General features: G+C 40.0%; 1 protein-coding gene across 1 annotated transcript in view; it reads left to right on the top strand.

Annotated features, from left to right (window-relative positions):
- The window catches only part of ADGRV1 (adhesion G protein-coupled receptor V1), a 361,649-nt gene that overhangs the window by 82,724 nt on the left and 257,235 nt on the right, over positions 1-21,690 (top strand). Inside the window, exons 37-40 of the mRNA XM_089483154.1 lie at positions 8,557-8,736; positions 12,994-13,157; positions 13,919-14,012; positions 19,479-19,557. Of these exons, the coding sequence (XP_089339280.1) occupies positions 8,557-8,736; positions 12,994-13,157; positions 13,919-14,012; positions 19,479-19,557 (517 nt within the window). The remainder of the gene's footprint in view (positions 1-8,556; positions 8,737-12,993; positions 13,158-13,918; positions 14,013-19,478; positions 19,558-21,690) is intronic.

Below are 21,690 nucleotides of genomic sequence, written 5' to 3'. Positions count from 1 at the left end.
AAAAAATGCAGCAAGGAGATTAAAAAAGACACAGAGAGACAGGACTCTAAAGCATATAAAGAAAAATTAAGATCTGCAAATAAAGAAAATGAGGAAAATAATATGGACAACCCTACAAATAGTAAAGAGAGCAAAGAAGGAGAAGAAGGAACATTGGAAGGGGAGGGAGAAGGAGAGGGAAGTGAGAGCGGAGAAGAAAGCAACGAAAAAGAAGGACAAGAAGAGGAACTTAAATAAATAGATTAAGGGAGAAATCAAATGTCTAGTTTAAAAGATTTAAGTTTGTTATCTTGGAATGTAAAAGGTTTAAATGAGAAAAAGAAAAGAAAGGAAATTTTTCATAAGATTAATCAATTAAATTATGACATTGTTATTTTGCAGGAAACGCATGTAAGAAATAAAGACAGAAGGTTGTTAAGAAATTCAAAATTAGGAACAGAATTTATTTCAGCATTTAAAGAGAAAAAGAGAGGAATTGTTGTTTATGTTGGGAAAAAGATAGGCGCTAAAGAATTATTTAAAGATGCAAATGGTTTTTATTTAGGAATTAAACTTAATATACATGGTAAAGTTTTAGTTGCAATTTATGCTCCTCAAGAAAAAAAAGCTAAATTTTACAAGGAACTTGGGGAAAGACTCTTGCAATACATTGGGAAGGATATTATTCTCTGTGGTGATTTCAATGGGGTCTTAGACCCACAGTTAGATAGATTGTCTACTAAAAGAATCAAACAAAGACAAGGCAAATTGCCTAATTCTTTTTTCAAATTGATGAAATTGGTAAATTTGGTGGATATCTGGAGATATAAAAAAGAAGAAAATAGAGAATTTACTTTCTTTTCTGAGAGACATAAGTCCTTTGCTAGACTAGATTTCTTTTTAATATCCAAAGCATTATGCCCAAAAACAAAAAAGGTGGATATACTTGCGAGGACGCACTCAGATCATAATCCCATAAGTCTTCATTTGAAAATTATAGAATCGGACTATAACTGGAAGCTACAAGATTATCTACTGGAAAAAGAAGATATTGTAAAAGAAGCAAAACAAATGCTTAAACAATACTTTGCAGAAAATTTAAATAAAGAAGTGGGAATAGAAATGGTCTGGGATGCGGCTAAGGCTGTTATGAGAGGCTTTTTTATTCAGAAACATAAACAAATACAAAGGAAAAAAAGAGAGAAATTAAATCGTATAACAGATGTAATAAAGCAAAAAGAAATTGAATTGATAGATTCAAATAAAAAAGAGGAAATTATTCAGGAAATAAAAATATTACAAAAACAATGTTCAATAGAAAATTCTGAAGCTACAATTAAAATAATGAAAAGAATTAAAGCTAAACAATTTCAAGGAGCAAATAAAATAGGTAGATGGTTATCCTGGAAATTGAAAAAAGAAAGAGACAAGAACATGATCACAAAAATAAAAAAAGATGGGAAAACTTTTACTGAACAAAAAAAAAATAAAAGAGATTTTTTATCAGTATTTCAGTAAACTCTATAAAGCTAAAGATCTTAAAAAGGATAATATAGAAACATACTTAGACAAATGTAAGATCCCTAAAATAGACCAGGAAATAAAACAACAGTTGGAAAATCCCATAACACAAGAAGAATTAGGGGAGGCAATAAAAGGTCTGAAAAATAATAAAAGTCCAGGAGCGGACGGATTCACAACAAAATATTATAAAATCTTTAAGGAGGAGTTAAGGGTACCACTATTACAAACTATAAACAACATTAAAGGAAAAAGAATGCCACCGACATGGGAAGAGGCGAATGTAATATTAATATTAAAAGAAGGGAAAAACAAAGAAGATTTAAATAGTTACAGACCCATCTCGCTCTTGAACGAAGATTACAAAATTTTTGCGAGCATATTGTCTAAAAGATTGAAAACAATGCTTAAAAATATAATATCGAAAGATCAGTGTGGATTTGTTCCCGGTAGACAATTGAAGGATAATATAAGACAAGTAATAGATACAATAGAATTTTTCGAGATTCATAACGAAAAAAAATTACCTTTGATCCTACTGGACCTCGAGAAAGCATTCGATAATCTAGATTGGACATTGATGAAAATTATTTTGCAACAAATTGGTATAGGAGAAGAATTTCTTAAATGGATAAAGGCTATTTATAGTAAACAATCGGCGAATATAATAATCAACGGAAGTAAAACTAAATCTATAGAGATAATGAAGGGGACAAGGCAAGGCTGTCCCTTTTCTCCTATATTATTTGTAATCACTTTAGATGTTTTTCTAAGGAGAATAAATGATGATAAAGAAATTAAAGGGATTAATTTAAAGGGGGATTCATATAAAACGCGTGCCTTTGCGGATGACATTGCGGTGTCAGTAGAAGACCCGATAAATAGTATACCACCCTTGATAGAAAATATAAAAGAATTTGAAAAAAATTCGGGTTTAAAAATAAATATAGAAAAAACAAATGTGATCACAAAGAATATAATGAGACAAGAAGAAATGAAGATAAAAGACTTGACGGGTTTCAATATTGTAAGAAAAGCAAGATATCTGGGAATAACAATCACTAACAAAAATTCGGACTTAATTCGAAATAATTATGGAAAAAAATGGGAAGAAATAAAGAAGGAAATGAAAGAATGGAAAAATTTAAAATTATCACTTCTTGGGAGAATTGCAGCCGTAAAAATGACTATAGTACCTAAATTATTATTTCTGTTTCGGACGATCCCAGTAATTAAGAAAGATAAACTTTTCATGGTATGGCAAAAACAGATATCTGATTTTATATGGGAGGGGGAAAGACCAAGAATAAAACAAAGTTATATGCAAGATGCAACTGAAAGAGGAGGGTTTGATGTCCCTAACATAAGATTATACTATGAAGCAAGTGTATTAGAATGGTTGAGTGTGTGGTTAAAATTGGAAGACAAGAAATTATTGAAATTAGAAGGACACGACCTTAGATTTGGATTTCATGCGTATTTGTTTTATGGGAAAGTGAAAGTGAATGTAGACTTGAAAAATCATTTTGTAAGAGCTTCATTGTATAGAATATGGGAGAGATATAAAAGATGGATTTGTTCTGCTACTCCAATGTGGTTATCCCCCCATGAGGCACTGTTTAATACAGATTGTCAAAAAAAGGAAGATTGGTTAACATATGGAGAGATATTAAAAGGTAATAGAAAAAACTTTGATATGAAACCATTATAACAAATCAGAGCAGAAGGACATAAATGTGAATGGTTTTTATACCATCAATTGGTGGCTAGATTTAGAACTGACAAAAAAGCAAGTAATTTCACCAGAACACTGACAAATTTAGAAGAAATTATATGGGGGGGGGGGGGGGGAATCGGCAATGTTATCCAGAGTATATAAAAAACTTCTGGAATATAATTTAGAAGGAGATATAATAAAAGATAATATGATAAGGTGGGCCAAGGATTGTAAAAAACCGTTGGAACTCAGACAATGGGAAATATCCTGGAAAAAAAGACTTAAATATACAACCTGTCAGGATATAAAGGAGAATTATCTGAAAATAATATACAGGTGGCATCTCTCCCCTGATAAATTATGCAAAATAGATGGAAAAGGACAAAATAAATGCTGGAAATGTGTTAAGGAAAAAGGTACCTTTTTTCACATGTGGGGGGAGTGTTCAGAAGCTAAAGAATTTTGGAAAATGATAAAACAGGAGATTAAAGAAATAATTGGAATAGAATTACAATTCAGGCCAGAAGTCTTACTACTTAATATGATAGAAGAAAAAGTGGAAAAACAGTTTGGCAAAATGATCTTTTATATGTTGACGGCTGCTAGATTGATATATGCCAGATATTGGAAAATGAAAAAAGACATTAAGCCTGAGGAATGGATGAACAAAGTATTAGATATGATGGAAGCGGATATAATTTCAAAGAGACTAATTGAAAACAAAAAGGAGCCAGAGAAACTGGAAGGAAGGGAAAATTCTGATACAAATAATTGGGGAAAATTGTATGTATTTATAAGGAAAAAATGGCCAAACATACAGAATGAAATTTAAAGTAATGAGGAAAAATTGATAAAATTAGATAAAAAATAGATGAGTGTGGAAGTACGGAAAACAACAGAAGTTAAATTTGTAAAAAGGAGTAGAAATAATGTATTCATGTGAAGAGAAAACAGAAAGATGAAAGGAAATTGAAGATATGCAGGAATAATGAAAAATGAAACGGTTCAAGGATTGACCAAGGGAAGTCACAGTGTTTTATGTTTTATGTTAGATGTATGCGAATGGATGGAAAAATGTATTTTTTGTTCCTGTGCTTTTGTGTTTTTGGGTTATGTATATGGGTGTTATGTTAATGTAGGTTTGAATGGGATAGAATTTTAGATGTTTGTATTGTAAGATGTATTTATAAATAAAAATTAAAAAAATTAAAAAAGAAAGAAAAAAAAAGAAAGATATCATCCAATTCCTCAATCTGACTTGGGGGTCTGTAGTAGACTCCCACCATAACATCCTTGTTGTTTCCCTCCCCTTTAATTTTTATCCAGATGCTCTCCACCTGGCTTCCAGGATTGATGTCCTGGATTTCTTCACTGGTGTAAATATCTCTGACATATAGTGCTATTCCTCCTCCTTTCCTGTTTGGCCTATTTCTCTTAAAAAGGTTATACCCCTCTATTTCCACATTCCAATCATGAGACTCATCCCACCAGGTTTCAATGATGCCTATTATATCATATTTGCTTTGCTGTACTAGGAGTTCGAGTTCATCTTGCTTATTTCCCATGCTCTGTGCATTAGTGTAGAGACATCTAGTGCATGAGAATAAAGTCCTCTTTCCCTCAGTGGTCAACTGTATGCCTATGGGAACCTTACAATCACAGCATGCAGTCAGTAGACTCAGGAATTTTTTGCACAGCTAAAAAACCTGGCTTACTTTCCCCAGTTGAATCCTCTTCCGGGATGTGGCTACTGGTGTGTAGTAATCATTATGAGATTATAAACTTCCAGGATTAGAAGCATTGTGTCTCTGGCATCCTTTTTTGGGGAGCAGCAGCTGAATGAGGAGTTTTTCACACAGCTGAAAAACCTGGTTTATCTTTCCCAGTTAGAATCTTCTTTTGGGATGCAGATGGCTATTATCTCTTGCATTTTGCTGCCTATGCCACCTCCCACCTAAAACCTGGCTCCCAGCCATGCTCAGCTGGCCAATTTGCAAAGCCAGGAAGCTCCCCAGATGTTGCTCCTCAAAAAAGGATGTCAGAAGCACAGTGCTGCTGATTCTGGAAGTTTATAATCTCATAATCTCATAATGATTACTACACACCAGTAGCCACATCCTTGAAAAATTTATTACTTTCTATTAAAGACGTCTTGGTTGGTAGCTATCACCACATTTTGTGGTAGCAAATCCCCCAGTTAAACTATGGCCCTTATCACATGTGAAACTGGAACTCTAATCCAAAGCCCTTTTGTGGCCCTTCTGTAGCAAGGGTGAAGCAGAGTCACTTCAAATCCAAGGCAATTCACGTGATGAATTATCACACGTGAAGAGCAAAATTGTGGCCATTCCTGAGTCAAAGCGGAGTGAGTGCACATTGATTTACCACACCGGTACATACCATGCGGATTCAACTATTCAAATTGGCACCCTTGCGCATGCTCAGTGAGTGTCTGAACACATCGTGAACCTTTGCACTTCCGGGGTGAAGAAGGGGACCACTTCCTGGTTCCAATTTCATGTGAATGCTAGCCTCATGTGAATGACAGCTTCAGGTTTCCTCTTCCCTTCTATTTTATTCTATTTTTTACTCAATTTATTCTAGAACAGGGGTTCCCAACCTGGGGGTTGCAACCCCTTCGGGGGTTGATTGACCCTTTCTTGGGGGTCGCCAGGTTGGGATTCGCCCCTGCCTCCTCCTCCTCCCTTCTTCCCCGTGGGTGCCAGCACCACCACATGGGGATGGGGACAGGGATGGGGACGGGGATGGGTCTGCCTCCTCCTCCCCTGTTCCCTGTGGGTGCCGGCGCTGGTGCTGCCACCGCTCAGGGACAGGGCCTCCTCCTCCCCTGTTCCCCATGGGTGCCGGTGCTGGCGCCACCACCATGCAGGGACGGGGACAGGGCTGCCTCTCCTCCTCCTCCTCAGGTGGCGGCCGTGGCAGGCCTGGAGGAGGAGAAGGAGGAGGAGGGGTGAGGAGGTGGAGGTGGAAGGGCTTCCAGCAGCCTTTGCGGCAGGAAGTCCCGTGCCTTCTTCTGGCCGGTGTCTCTAACTTGTTGGGAGGCCAGGAAGGGGCGGGACTTCTGACTGCAAAGGGTGCTGGAGCTTGTAGGTGGCTGGAGGTCCTGCCCCTTCCTGGCCTCCCAACCAATCAGGGAGGCCACCGGGCGGAACTTGCAGCCACAATAGGGGTCGTGGCCCAACAAAACTTGGGAACCGCTGCTCTAGAATGTGTCCTGGGTCCTCCATGTCAGATTTCCCTTCTTCCCCCAACTGCTTCCTTCCATTGTATCCGGTTTCCCTTATTCTCCATGCTCCCTAAAGTACCACCTCCCTGAATCCAGTCCACTCTTCTTCCCTTTGTAACAGTTGCCTTCTCTTAGGCTGTATCTGCACTGGGGAAATAATCTGGTTTGACTCTACTTTAACTGTCCTGGCTCAGTGCTATTGAATTCTGGGAGTTGGAGTTTGTTGTGGGTTCCTTGGATCAAGGCTATGGAATTTTGGGAGTTGGAGTAGTCAGCCACATCCAAACATCCATTCTTGAAGGAGCACCGGAAGCAAATGGTACAAAATTGCAATGCAGCATCATGGGAAATGTGGGACCTACCTTGGAGATTTTTTTTGGGGGGGTGTACCAGGATGGAAGCAAAGTTGCATTCCACACCAGACCAATCTGGATTGAAACTGAAGTGAGCTTGGAGACAATTTTTTGTGAATTTGCTTGTTACTGTTTGGATTGACTGCGGAAGCGCCTCGGAACAACCCCCCCCCCCCCCGAAAGCAATCACGTGAGATAATACATCATGTTTTAACATGAATCCGCATGGTTGGACCCTCAGTCGCATCGGAACAGAGCTGCAAAATCCTCCATGAGATAAGACTCAAAGTGTTATTTAAAGAAATTCTTTCTTTATTTGGTCTCGAATCTCCCACCATTTCACATAATTGGATCAACCTCAGCTTCTGGTAATATGAGTGAGTTAAAACTCCTCTATATCTACATTATCCTGAGCTTTCATGATTTAGAAATATCTATTATGTGCTCTACTGGGCTTGCTGTTAATTCAAAAATATTGTAACCTTTCTACATAATTGAGTTGCTCCAGCTACCCTTTATTATTTCGGTTGCCTTTTCTGTACCATTTCCAACTCTGCAGTATCCTTTTTGAGAGAAAGGAGACATAACTATTTAAAGTGTTCCAAGTGCAATCACATTACATTGTGACAAGAATGGAAATTTATTTTCAGTCTCTTTTTTAATGATTCCTATAGTAAAATGCACTGTCTTTGACACATCTGTCAAACATTGTAAAGCAATATTTTGACTAGATGCTCAACAGAAGTCCAAATATATCTTTTCTGCTGGTCACTCCTTACCAAAACATCTTTTAAGGCAACATTGGAGAAAGTGGAGCTTGCAGGCTGCATGTGGTCCCCAAGGGTATTACTAAGCACCAGCACTTACCCCAATTCTTTTGATTCCCTTCCCCCCCAAAAAAAATGTTCCCCCATTTCCCAGGGAGATGTAGAGGGACAATTTCACCATGTTTTTGGCCCTATTTGCACTGTTACAGGCTCAAGAGAGGACATTTTTAAAATATGAAGTAAATTAGAAGACACGTTCCCATTTATTCGGTAAATAAAGGTCTTTTTTCTGGACCCCAAACAGGCCATTTTGATTAATTTTAAAATCCAATGATGAGGTGAGGAGAATGGTGGTGTGTGTGTTTTGTGGAGTTTTGAGAGTCTGTGCAACTCCTAGTCCCTGGTAATTATTCAACTCTCATAAACCTTAGCATCCTTGTCCTAGACTTATTAGCTTCGTTCTCCAAATGTGCTACAGTGGCACTATCCACCCACAAGAGATTAGGGTATCTCGTGGTTGATGGAAATACAATTTTGAAGTGGGAAAAAAACCCTTCTCCCCAACAAAATAGTTCAGCACATGCTAAGGTGACACAAAAATTCTCGAAGAATGTAGTTGGCTGGGTATCTCAGTGGTGCCGATGAACAGGAGCACCCCCAATTTAAAAAATTGCTTGCACTCTTGCCAGTTATACATACTATATAACCCGCCATTTGTACTGTAAAATATGCCATTTGTTGGGAGTGCTTTGATTGTGTGTGCCTGCATGGCAGGGGGTTAGACTGGATGGCCCTTGTGGTCTCTTCCAACTCTATAATTCTATGATTCATTCTAATTTATTGCTCTCATTAAATTATAGATCTTACAGACACTTGAAGAAAGACTTAAATTGATATTCTGACTAAGTAAAACAGGATACATTCTTGCATGTGACTATCCTCTTTAATGCAGTCAACTGCTTTGTTTTTCAGGAGTCACTTCTTTGGGAGCTGCTGCCCTGGACAGCCAAGGTTATGAAGCAGTTTTGACTGTGGAGGCTAGTGATGAGCCACATGGAGTCTTGGATTTTGCATCTTCATCTAAAATTGTTTTGGCCCAAGAAGGAAACACCACGATTCAGCTTTTCATTAATAGAGAATTTGGATCTCTAGGTTTGTGTATGGTAGAAGTTGGCTTCTGTGACGTAATATGATATTATAAATTATAAATTACAAATGTGCATGCACACAAATTTGCCTTTCAGTTACTACATACCATGAGATCCTTTACAATAAATCACAGAATCAGTGTAAAGCCTTAGTCCAGGCATGATTAAACCCACTAAATCAATGGACTTAAGTATTCTGCAGTAGTGTTAGGCCTAGAACCTTATTGAAAGGAACTTGCAAAATAGTATCATACATCTGAAAAGCTGAATAAAAGCATGTCAGCATCTTAACACCTTGTGGTAATGAAAAACGGAAGGAAGAAAAGAACCTTGTGGGATTCTATAACTGGGAGTGGAAAGGTGCCACCATAAGCAATCACAAGGTTGACTTTTCAGTCCCTGAAGCCCTCCAAAACACTTCCAAAGCCCCTGGGTTTTCTGGATTATTTTTGGCCCCCAACCTGCATGTGTGACAGTTTACCTCCTTTCTTCTACTACCCTGTTTCCAAATGGCCACAACCAAGCCAAAATTGGAACTGGAAAGGACATCAGTACTGCCCTGTAAGACAGTGAATGAGAAGAGAAATTGACCTGTGCCCTCAATTTAGTTCAGTGTGTGTGGTGTGTGTGCGTGCCGGGGGCACATAGGGACAAAAACATGCTCTAAAGTGATACTGTAATTGGTCATTTGCAAAAGAATGACAGAAAACTTCATATGTCAGTCTGCTTAGAGCTTTACAATTGAAGATCTATAACCTTAATTGAATGAACAAGCAACAAGTGCAAATGGACAAGCAGTCATGTAATTTTAAGAATATGTGCATGCCTTGTAAGAAGATTAGTTGCTACATTTTCCATTTTGCAACAGTGTCAGCCTTCAGAATAGTAAAACAGTATATTGATTTTCACTGAGACTCTCAGTTGTAAAACTTTCATGTTTTTCAAAACAGAATGTATCTTTATAAATGTTATTTTCAAATTTTAAACACTGAACAATAATTACTCATCTCTTATATTAAAAGTTACCAGTAGGTGAGCTAACCCATTCAGTTTAACTTTTAACATAAGTTAAGAATCTTAGAAAACACTAGTTGTGACCAGTCTTATGTGCTAACAGCAAATGCGATGTTCAAGTACCATTTCTTATAAATACGTGCCATTTGCACAATATTTATTTAATTTATATTCCACTTTTCTCCCAAAATGGGAATCAACATAGGTCACAATATAAACAATACACCTAAATAATAATATGAAAGTTTTAAAGAAATTGTATAAATGGCCATATTAAATAAATTAAAACAGTTTAAAAAGCAGTTAAAATATAAGTATAAAAAGCTAGCACACACCAATTAAAGGCATTCCTCAATGACCAGTTAACAGTTAAAGGCCTGGATAAAGAAGGTCTTTACCTGCCAGTGGAAAAAAGGCAGAGAGGGGGCCAAGCTAGCATCCTGTGGGAGAGAATTCCATAATCTGGGGTGAATGCTCAGAAAGCTCTCTCCTCTGCCTTCACTAATTGAACCTATAATCGCTATAATGTCCCCAGCTTCATGTTGTCATGTCTGTAATACAAGTCAGGTTGGTTGGGGGACTAAGAGAAAGTCCTCCCCTAAGGGTCATAGAACTCAAGCAGGCTCATACCATGAAATACAGCATCTCAGATAGGCTGACCCTAAGCTCTATAGGACTGTATAGATTATAACCATTACTCAGAATTGTGGCTGGAAATGACTCATTAGCCAGTGAAGCTGTCTCAACAGAAGAGTTACATGTCAGTAGTCTTGCCACAGTATTTAAGACTCTGGTTAACCTCCCTTGATGATCTCATGTAAATGTTGAATAGCATAGCACGGGGGTGTGCAAAACCAAGCTCTGGGAGACCTTGAAGGCCAACAGCCATGGGGACAAACATGAATCTACCAGCTCCACCTTTTGAGTTTTCCCCTCCAAGAAGAATTGGATCTACTGTAAAGCAGTGAACCCAAGTGCCATCCCAGTGAGTTAGCTTGGAAGCACACCATGATTAACAATACTGAAAGCCACCAGTAGGTCCAGCAGAACCAATAGGAATGCACTCCCCCAGTCTGTTTCTTGTCCTTGCACTAAAATGTGCAATGCAAGGCCAGAAAGTTATTTTTGTTCTTTATAATACATTCTGTCTACTTGATCTTTATGAAACAAATTGCAATTTTGCAAGGCAACTCAAAACGGTTTTTGTCCCATAACCAGGCCTGAAACCAGAGTGAAATGGATTAAGAGATAATCCATGTAATCTACAAGCCACTGGAGCTGGGTAGCATTACATGCCCCAGAACCCCCAAAGGGAGGTACAGTATTTGCACACTGGCCAATAAGTATTTAGTTTAGTTGGGTTCAGAGAAGATTTTTCCCGTAAAAGCTTCACCACAGCCTCTTTTAAGCAAGATGGAATCTTGCTTTGCTACAGTGAGGCTTTCACCATTCCTCTTACTCAGTCAGTCCCTCTTTGGCCTTTTACAGTCTTGTCCACAACAGCAAAATGTAGACTATTCAGCAGTCTACTGTGAATAATTTATATGACACTTTGCAGACAAAAACTGCTCAGATCCTGTTGTAGGAGTTTATTGTACTGCCCTTTTCCACCCTTTCCTCCTGAGCTAGGTGCAGCATAAAAACTTAAACATGGATGTATTGGACACCTCTATTCTCAAGCAGGAGGCATCCTGTACCCGATCCAGACTTCTCCTGCTCCTTGCAAAGAATTGGAAAATCCTGTTCTTTCAAAAAGTGCCAGAGACGTCTGAATCAAGTATGGATGCCTCTTGCCTGGGCACGGAGGTGTGCAATAAAATCTGTGTTTTAAAGTTTTCATCCTGCACCTAGCTTTGGAGGAAAGGACAGGAAAGAGCGGTGCGATAAACTCCTTACTTGGATGATGTGACAGATACAGGTCCAGTGGATATAACTTTAGCTCCTATTTGTCTTTTTCATTTGGTATATTTCATTTTATAAAACCTGAGGATAGGGGCATTATAATTTGAAAAGTGAAAGCAACTATATGCATTCCTGCATATTAAGTGATCTATCCACTCCTGGCTTATTCCTGGTTTATTAAGTGATGTATCCACGACAACAAACTGAGCCAGTTCAGAAAGGGAAATATAGCGGGGTGGATGGGACACTAACAAAATTTCTATAATCTTCCCAACTTCATGTTGCCATGTCTGTAACACAAGTCAGGTTGGCATGCTCATCAGGTGCTGGATGGTTATTGTTTTCTTCTTCCATTTACTGAACTGACATTAGTAGCAGCATTTTTAGTCCTGGAGGCCTGTTGCCAAAGTATCCAGCCTATTTGATGTGGACAATAGTTTGGGGGCAACAAACAGTCTCTACCCTCTCCTCTGCTGATACTGCTGTCTTTGTACTCCATACTTCCCTTTGCCCATTATTGTGTCACTGATTGCTTTCTGGTTTTCTTCCCCCTCCCATGTTCTCTGAATAACATATCTTATAGTTATTGCTAGCAAAACAAATTAGACCACTCCTGTTCAAGCCTCTCTCTCCTTCTACCCTCTGAACAAGTAAGCAGCTTCCCTGAAGGGGCAACCCTACCACTTCTGGCAGCCAGCTTTAATCCCTCACAGAAAAAGGATATGTGGTACTTCCTGGCCTATTCAGTGACTGAGGGGTAGTGGTTCTGAAGGGAGTGGAATCTTAGCCAGCAGTTTTCAGTTGGGAGCAGTAGTAACAGGCAGGCAACTGCAAGGCCTTTTCTCCTTTCTGGGGTGCTAGTATTTCTCCCCTAATCTACTAACAGCAGGCTTGGAGAACCCCCCCCCCACCAAAAAAAAATTGGGGACAAAATGCTCATTGTCTATAGTGGGGACAATCTTCCTGAAGTGGAGAAGCAGGAATGGAAGTGAGTTTCCTAAAAAGGGTAGGAGTACAGCTCTGAACAGGAACATTTCCTGCTGGAATGTGTCACTGCATTTCTCTCATATCTGGCATAAGTCATCCCAGATCTCAGATATTAAGAAAGTCATTTAAGGCATCTCACTTTTTCCAATGAAATAATTTGTTTTGTTTTGTTTATATCATGTCTTTCACGCAAAATTGGGACTCAAGGATGTATCATTGAAATGGACAGTATTCTTAAATTATTTATTTATTAGAGTATTCTTTTATTTACTGAATATTTTTATTTCTCTTCTTCTTTATTGTGATTATATCACAAGCCTTTTTCTTACTTTATTTTTTTTTATTATCTGCTCACTAGGTGTCATCAATGTAACTTATGCAACAGTTTCGGAATTTCTTGGCTTAAAGAATCAGACTGAAGGAATACTGGCTGAACCAGGTGTCGATTATATTCCCTTATCAGGATCATTGCTTTTAGGTGAAAATGAAACATCAGCAACCATAAATGTTACTATTTTAGAGGTAAATTGCAATTCTCTTCAACACTGGGGAAAATAGCTTTTTGGTCTTGATTGCTGCAAAATTTAGGTCCTAATTCCTGAAATGCATGGGGATGGTTTTTCCCCCTCTAATAATTGATGGAAAGAGCCAAGGGTACAGTCAGTTTTTTTTTTTTTTTAAAAAAAGAGAGAATATAGATTAATACAAGCGGGATAAACGTATTTCATTTGGCCTCATTCCTTGCCAGTGTGATACATTTGATAGCTTTCCAAGTGCATAATGGATTTTTTCATGTCTCTCTCACTCTCTCACCTCAATTTCTATCTACAATGCTTATAACCATGCAGAATATTTTGCCTGTTGCAAACAGCAAACTGTTTAAAATATACAGTACTTTATCAATATGTGTGCTATGAAGATCCACCTGGGGCCTACAGATTACCTTGCTGGAAGATAACTAAAATTAAACCCTTTGAAGTGAATCTCACACATGAGGAATTTTCAGAACTTTCTTATCTTCTTGACAGTAGCACTTCACAGCATCTGAAAACTGGATTCAACAGAAAAAATAAGTTTTCAGGGGACACTAGATGCAGTAGGGAAAAGACCCCCCCCCCACACACACACTTTCTGGTTCTTCTGTTCTCCTGTTCCACTAGCAGCAGTCAACTGCTGAATCTTGTCCACATGTATTTTGTTTCAGTGTGCTCAGTGAACTGTAGATCCTGCAATATTTGCTGAAGAACAGGGAATGAAACAGTCACTCTATTTCTGTTTTGCAGGATGGTGTCCCAGAGATACAAGAATTCTTCCTCATTAATCTCACATCTGTGGAACTGATCATGAATCTTTCGACATCTTTGCCTCCCAGACTTGGTATAAATTTCCTATCTTTGCAAATTGTCTTATTGTTTGTATGCTAGTAACATATATGTTTCTAACCAATTTATTTTCACTAACTTTTGTAAAAATATGAGTTCTGTTTTAAAATTCCTAATGCTAATTTTCAAAAGACTCTCGTTTATCAGAAATACAACTTTAAAAATGTAAACCTGTAAGTTTCCTTGGCTGTATTCACACAGAATTGTAAACTAGAGTGTTAAAGAACCCTAGCTTTCTCTGCATGAGAAGCAGAGTTGTTATACATGACCCTTTCATTGCCACTTTGCTATTCATTGCTAGTATGTCTGCTAGCCAAACCAGAAAATATTTGTTTAGTGTCTTCTATGGATAAGGTGACCTGGTATGCCACTTCCTTTTCAAAGCAGAATTGTCCATCTGCATTTTTCTTCAACTATAAATCTTAACTGATTTTGGGAATGGAAGCCAGCATCTCAGATTTGAGTGATGGCTCGGGGTTTAGTGTTTTTGTACTAAGAAGGAGAAATAAAATGGGAATAAATAGTCCTTGTGCACCAACACAGAGCTTCTTCATCATAAACAGGATTATCTTGAATCCTGGTTTATGGTCAGTGGTACCTGGTGGTGACTCCCATGCTACGGAGTAGTGAATTCACTCTAAATTTTAGTCCAAATTTTAAAGAACCTATCCAAGATACCAACTTGTTCTTAGAATAAGGTTCAGCACCTTTAAAGTTTGGATTGAAACTTGCAGTACATTTCACTGATACAGAAGTCACCAGCCACTACCAATATTCCACATTTTGGAATATTGTCTTATGTAAATATAAAGAGAAAATTTGCACAGCAGACAGTGAACTGGGCTAGAATTTGTCTCCCTGCTATAATATGAAGGCTTTTCACAGCATTGTGCAGATAAAGTTGTTCAGATCTATTTTGACTTGTAAGACATAGTAGATGCAGTCTCTGAGGATATAACCTTGACCCCTACTTGTCCAATAATAATTTATTCTTTTCAATTTGTACAGCGTGAGGAGTCCTTGGAAAGATTAGTGACACCAAATGTTCATTGGATCTTTGCCCTGTCTTCTGTCCACAATGGCCAGAGGCCAAGTGGCCAAGTGAGGAAGGAAGTTGTTAATGCCTTCTTACAACAAAGCAGGATTCCATCATGTCTATAGCAGGTAGTTGTGAGGCCCTTGTTGACAAAAAAAGAAAGACAGACAGACAGACAGACAGACAAGAAAAAACGTTCTCTAGATCATTCTAAGGGGCCCAACAGACTGCCTGCAGCTGCCCATTTCCTTGCCAGATCGGGGCCATGGCAGATACACACGGCAGCCCTGATCTAGCCTTTCTGATGTGCAAAAAGAAGCTGCAAAAAGCAGCTCCTTTTTGCACTGTGGAAAGGGTGCCCTAGCTGTCGCGGCGGCAGTTCTCAGCTTCTTTGGCACAGTGTGTGCGAACACTGCGCTGAAGACATGGCATGACTCTGTCTACTGTCTGGTCAGGCAGATGGTGTGGGGGCAGCCTGGGGGCATTGTCAGGGCAGCCAGTGGTATGAGGTTACCTTTGACCAGTGTTTGGAAACTTCAGTTGGTACAAATAACTGTAACTAGAGTATAAACTGGGGTTGGTTGCAGGGACATACAATTTCTCTGTTGCAACAGCTCCAATGGATGTCAGTTTGTTCCTGGGAACAATTCAAAGTGCAGCTTATGGCCTGTATAGCTTAGGTCCTAGCTTTCTAACACACTATATATCTTGATATAAACCTGCCCAGACCCCGAGGTCTGCAGAAGAAGCTCTTTTGTTAGTCCCACTACCTTCATAGGTATGATTGGTGAAAACACAACAGAGGGCTTCTGAGTGGCTGCACCTACCCTTTGGAAATCCCTCTTCCATTGGCAGAGCAAAATGTTTTTATTCAGACAGACTTTTAGAATTGAAAGAAGTTTGTAAGTGCTATATTGTTTTAAATTGTATTGTTTTTTTTAATCTTCTAGAGTGTATGTTTTTATATGGTTCTTAGTTTGATTTAGTTTGAATGTGTTTTTGTGTGTTTTTCTTTATAGTCATTTTAATATGTGAACTGCCTTGAGACCGAGTCTTGGGGAAAGGCTGGGCAGATGATAATTATAATGATGATGATGATCTGGTCAGATTTTATTTTAACATTGGAGACATTTTCAGGAAAAATATCTTTGACATACAGTTTCAAATAGTACAGATCAATCTTCCACTTCAAGATTTTATTATCTCACTTGGATGGATATGTAGACAATATTACGGCAACCAGGCAAAAACTAAAAAAGCATAGTTCCCTTAAGTTGCAAAAAAGCCTTACACTCCAAGGTTAGAAAGATCATAGAATCCTAGAGTTGGAAGAGACCACAAGGGCCATCCAGTCCAACCCCCTGCCATGCAGGAAATCTCAATCAAAGCAGCCCCAACAAATGGCCATCCAACCTCTGTTTAAAGACCTCCAAAGTAGGAAATAAATGTTTTCAGTCTATTTTTCAGTGGTCAGAAGACTACTTTAGCTATGTATGAATGTGTATTTTATAGATGCCAACCTCCAGAAAATATATGCCCCGAAAAGTCAGCTTTTATTACCATATATGTCTACCTAATGTTCATATCCTATTCCTGTCATTTCCCTCTACTTTTCCTATCCCCACCTTTTTTCTTTATAATTATAATTAAAAAAAACCTAAATTTGTTAAAGCTATCCCAAATGGCAAAATCAGAGATCATAATGAACCTTGGGCTCTTTAAGGTTTATATCATTTTGATATACCTTTTAATATTGCATGTAATCAACCTTATTCAGTGATGACCATTAAGGTAGTTTCTTGAAAATATATCCATGGGTAGAATTCAAAGATATAGCTGTGTTAGTCTGTAGAATCAGTATGTAGAGAGATCTTCTAGCACCTTTAAGGCTAACTGAAAGACTCCTTCCTTCCTTCCTTCCTTCCTTCCTTCCTTCCTTCCTTCCTTAATTTCTTTCTTTTTCTTTGGGCTGAAACAGATGGTCCTAAAGGGGTGGCTTGACATCCCCCCTTTGATCTCTTGATTGGGGCTGTGGCAACCACATGCCATGGCCCTGATCCTGCATTTTTCTGGTGCAAAAAGAAGCGGCAAAATGCAGCTCCTTTTTGTGCCAGAAAAAAGGTGCCCTTTCCACCACTGCCATTGCTTTTTGGTGCTCCTGCGGCATGCAGTGTCTAAATGCCATGCCACTGGAGTGCCGAAAAGCTGCTTCTATGTAAATGACCAGCAGCTTCCTGCTGGCCTTGGGGGTGTGCATTATGCATACACCACACCCTCAAGCTGCCGGGAAGCTGGCCTTTTTTGCCAGTCTTTTCCAGCTGTTTTTTTCAGTTAGTCTCAAAGGTGCTACAAGATCTCTCTTTATCTAGGGGTAGCCATTTTGGCCACATAGCAAAGTACAGTGTCATCCAAAAACCACAAAACAGTGATAATTTTATTGGGCCAACCAGAATGCACCTTATGTTGCCAATGGCATCACTAGGGGTGCATGGGTGGGGGGGCCTGCATCAAGTGACACCCCATAAAAGGGATGACACTTGGTCAGATCCTCCTCCCACTGCAGGGTGAGGAGGAGTGAATGTGTCCCTCCTGGCTTTGTTGCAACAGCAGCAGCCCCCTCTGTAACCCCCCCCCCCATTTTTTTGCCATGGCACCACTCTAATCATTAGGACAATGGTGCCACAGAAGCCGTGAAGGGGAAGGCTGAGTGCAGTCCTCTTGAACTCATTGTCATGGCACCATTCTAGCAGCAAAGGAGAGGGCCAAGCACTGCCCTCCCCACCTTGCTGCCTTAGTGCCATTCTCCTCATGAGGACAATGGCACCTCATCAGCAGAGAAGGAGAGGGCCAAGCATGGCCCTCATAATGCTGTCACTGTACTGCTTTACTCATGAGGAGAATGGTGCTGCTGCAGGAGCGAAGAGGCAAACACACCCTTTTGGCCATTTCCCCCAGAAGCCTCACACCTGCTGATGAGCCCTGCCCCCTGGACTGGGTGATGTAGGGGCAGGGGTGCCACTGTAGGTTGCAAGCTTTTGAAGCTCCGCTGGCTTTTTCATTAAGCACAGCTGTTAAAAAAATACAGTTTTATCATTTACATATATCATTTTAAACACCTTTGCCTGATGAGGAAGCTAGTGGAGTCTGAAAACTTGCAACATATATAATGTGCATTTTGTCTGGCGCAATAAAAGTGTCACAGTTTTGTGGATGTTGGATGATAGTTTCTTACGGGTCATGGATTTACAGCACCATTCTATATATGTCAGCTCAGATGTATGTTCTGTTGCTTTCAGTAGCCTTACAGTAAAATCCTAAAGAGAAAGTGATGTCGGACTGTTCCAACATCAGAGCCACAAATCCTTCCAAAGCCCTGCTAGGATCCCACAGGAAGTGTGGAAGTAATAAAGAATCCAATTGTAGCACACCCAACAGGGTTTTCCTAAATTTAAAACAAGAGCTACCCCCATTGCAAGCCTCAGAGTTATGGGGAAACTTTGGATCTAGAGATGTACTTCCCTCCCCATCCACCACCACCACCTGTCCTGGCACATTTCCTCTGCTTTTTCTACTAGAAGTTCCACCTTTGTATGAGGAGCCATTTTGTAAATATATATTCATCTGTATCTCTCTGGGAAATGCCAAGATAGGACTCTGAGATCAGATCTCCTTCATTGACATCGACACTTGGAGTGAAGCTTCTGATCAGTTCTTCCCTATGCATTCCTGGACCATGGAATTGTAACCCAAAGTGTATATATACTACACTGTGGTAGCAATTTGATATCATTGTAATTGTCGTTACTCGATTCTACAAAATCCTAGGATTTGTAGTTTGGTAAGATTTTTAGAATTCTCTTCTAGAGAGCTTTAGTCCCCTCTTCTAAACTGAGCATTGGAGCTTTGTAACAGGTAATTCAATTGGCATGTGTTTATGTCATTTTGGGCCAGCTTGGCATTGTTAAAAACTTTCACAGAAGCTAATGTTTCATAAAGTTTCTCAGGTTTAAGAAAATTTCTTACAGTAAGCCACTAATGTTTTTAATTTGACCTCCTTTGTTTGCCTGCCTATAGATGTGACTGGGTTAATTCATTACAAACTGAAAGGTAAATGGAATATATATATATATATATATATATATATATATATATATATTTGTTAGAGATCCGTGTGCTAGTGGTAGTATAGAGAAAATTTAGGTTTATTTTATAGTGAGATGTCCATACCCTTTTCCATTCAGTGGGGCCAGTGTCTGCATTTAAAACCAGTCAGCCCACATCTATGCCTTTTTATTTGCCTATAAAAATATAAGTTTAAAAAGTGTATATTATTTGAATATCCAGACTTCTGGAGACATACATATTCTGACCCAGATATTTCTTTGTTCATGTATTGCACAATTTTAAAACTTGCTTTATCTTTAGATGTAGATGGTTTGGCAGCACAGATTGTTATTGATGCAAACGATGGAGCAAGAGGAGTAATTGGCTGGCAAAATAGAGAGTAAGTCTTAGCCCTCAAAGTTAATTTATTCCATTCTTTTCATTTGCTTTGAGCATTCCAGTATTGCTTCAGATGGTACATTCAGAATGTGGCATTTTCCTGCAGTCACCATTTAGATAATTTCTAGATGACAACTATGATTCAGAAAAGGACACCCATGTATTCAGATTGCTTTGACACTGTCCTTTCAAAATTTGCTTTCCTCAAGTCATTTTTCCAAAGTGCTATTTAAATTCTGAAATGCTGAGACAGATGTTTTAGGACATGACTATGTTCATCCTTTAGAAGTGCTTTTTCTGGGGGTGTCCTATGTAATCTAGGGATAGAGCAGAAACTCTGTGATTGAAGATGCTAACCATTATACAATATGGCACTTTAAGGAATACAGCAGGCCTGCACAACATATAGCCCACAGGCCGCAGGAGCCCCCCCCCCAAGGGATTTTTGGAGGCCCGGGGGCAAATAGTCAGGAGGAGAAGGTTGAGGATGTCCCGGTTCCCAGAGTCCTGCCCTGATCGCATGGGGCTTTGGAAGACTTGGGAGCAATGGATTCCTCCCCCAGACTTTGCCTCTCCTTCCCAGGGGAGCTATTGCTGAGGGCAGGCTTACAGCTCCTCTCACCCCATTAGCCAGGCAGGCACAGAAGGAGGAGCTTTTTGCAGAGTAAGCAGCGGAGCTGGGAGAGTAGAGAAAGAGAGAGCAGGGAGTGAGAGAGTAGAGAGCGAGAGGGCAGGGGCTAGGCCCATTAAGGTAAGGGGCCCAGGGGCTTCACTGGGGTGTGGATGGGAGTGGAGGAAGAGGCCACCATGCTTTTGGCGGGTGGCCTAGTGCCAGGCCTTGGGCCCTTCTTTTGGGTGAGTGGGGGGGGGGCGGGAGGAGGAGGAAGAGGCTGCCACGAGGCGGTCTGCTGCTTTTGGTGGGGTGGCCTTGAAGAAGAAGTCCAGTGCCTCACTTTTGTGGGGTGTGGGCTGGGGCTGAGGAGGAGATGGAGGCTGCCTCTGCAGTCTGCCACATGAGGTCTCAGCTGGCTAGCCTAACCCTGCCAAGGAGGGAGGCCTCCACTCCATGACAAGGCCTCTCCTTCAGTGGCGGTGGAGCCATGTGGGCTTCAGCCAGCTGGCTGGGCCTCAAGGAGGCCACTGCGTCAAGGAGGACTAGCCCCTGATGAGTACGCCACCCCACTTTCAGCATCAAGTTGGCGAAGCTTGTGGGACTTGGGCCCAGGTGCCACTGGCAAGCTGGCAAGGCTTCTCCAGGCCTCTGTGGGGCCTGGTTCTGGCTTCCGCTGCTGCTGGCAAGTTGCTAGGCCTCTCCAGACATCTCCAGGGCCTGCACCTGGCAAGCCGGCAAGGCCTCTCTGGGGCCTGGGCCCCACTGAGGATGCTGCAGCCACGACAAAGAGGGACAAAGGGAGGGAGGGAGGAAGGAAGGAAGGAAGGAAGGAAGGAAGGGAGGGAGGGCGCAACCTACCCTTGTTAAGGTAATCAGACTTTTCCTCCTTTTCCCGGACATGTCCCCCATCTCAGCTTTCCTGTCCAGGAGAAGGGATTCCACAATGTCCTCTATTTTGAACATGTCTACGAAGTATGGATTTACATTTATATGCTTCCAGCTTTTATTGGGTCATGTCCTCCATTTTTCTTGAATATCCTATATTTCACCTAAATGTCCAACATTTCACCTAAACCTATTGGCGGCAGAAACAACTTTAGCCAATCTTAATTTCGGCCCTTACCTCCTTCGAAGTTGTGCAGGCCTGGAATACAGTCTAGTCTCTGCTGTATATTGTATAACATGTATAGGAATAGGATCCAGATATAGGAATTAAATTTTTCACTATTTTTTTAAAGGAAACAAAGAGTAAATTTTAGCCATTTTTCCCACTGTGAGAAAATCCTCACAAACCAGTTTTTGAAACATATTTGTAATTCCAATTTAAACATGGTTGTTTTGCACAGAAAGCAGTGTTTCTGTGAATTTTGTGCAGACTAAATCCTGAAGTGTGAAGATTCGTATCAGTCTAGGATTCTCTTCATCAGGGTTTCTTGATACTCAATGCCCACCCCCACTATGTTTTACCCATTAAAAAAAATATTTTCAATATTCTTTCTCTACATGTCCTAGAAGAAAGAC

This window comes from Sceloporus occidentalis, unplaced genomic scaffold (assembly GCF_023333645.1).
Source record: "Sceloporus occidentalis isolate IW3139 unplaced genomic scaffold, rSceOcc1.0.p SCAF_1, whole genome shotgun sequence".
Lineage (NCBI taxonomy): Eukaryota > Metazoa > Chordata > Lepidosauria > Squamata > Phrynosomatidae > Sceloporus > Sceloporus occidentalis.
The sequence above is the reverse complement of the archived record's forward strand: the minus strand, read 5'-3'. Positions and strand labels throughout refer to the sequence as shown.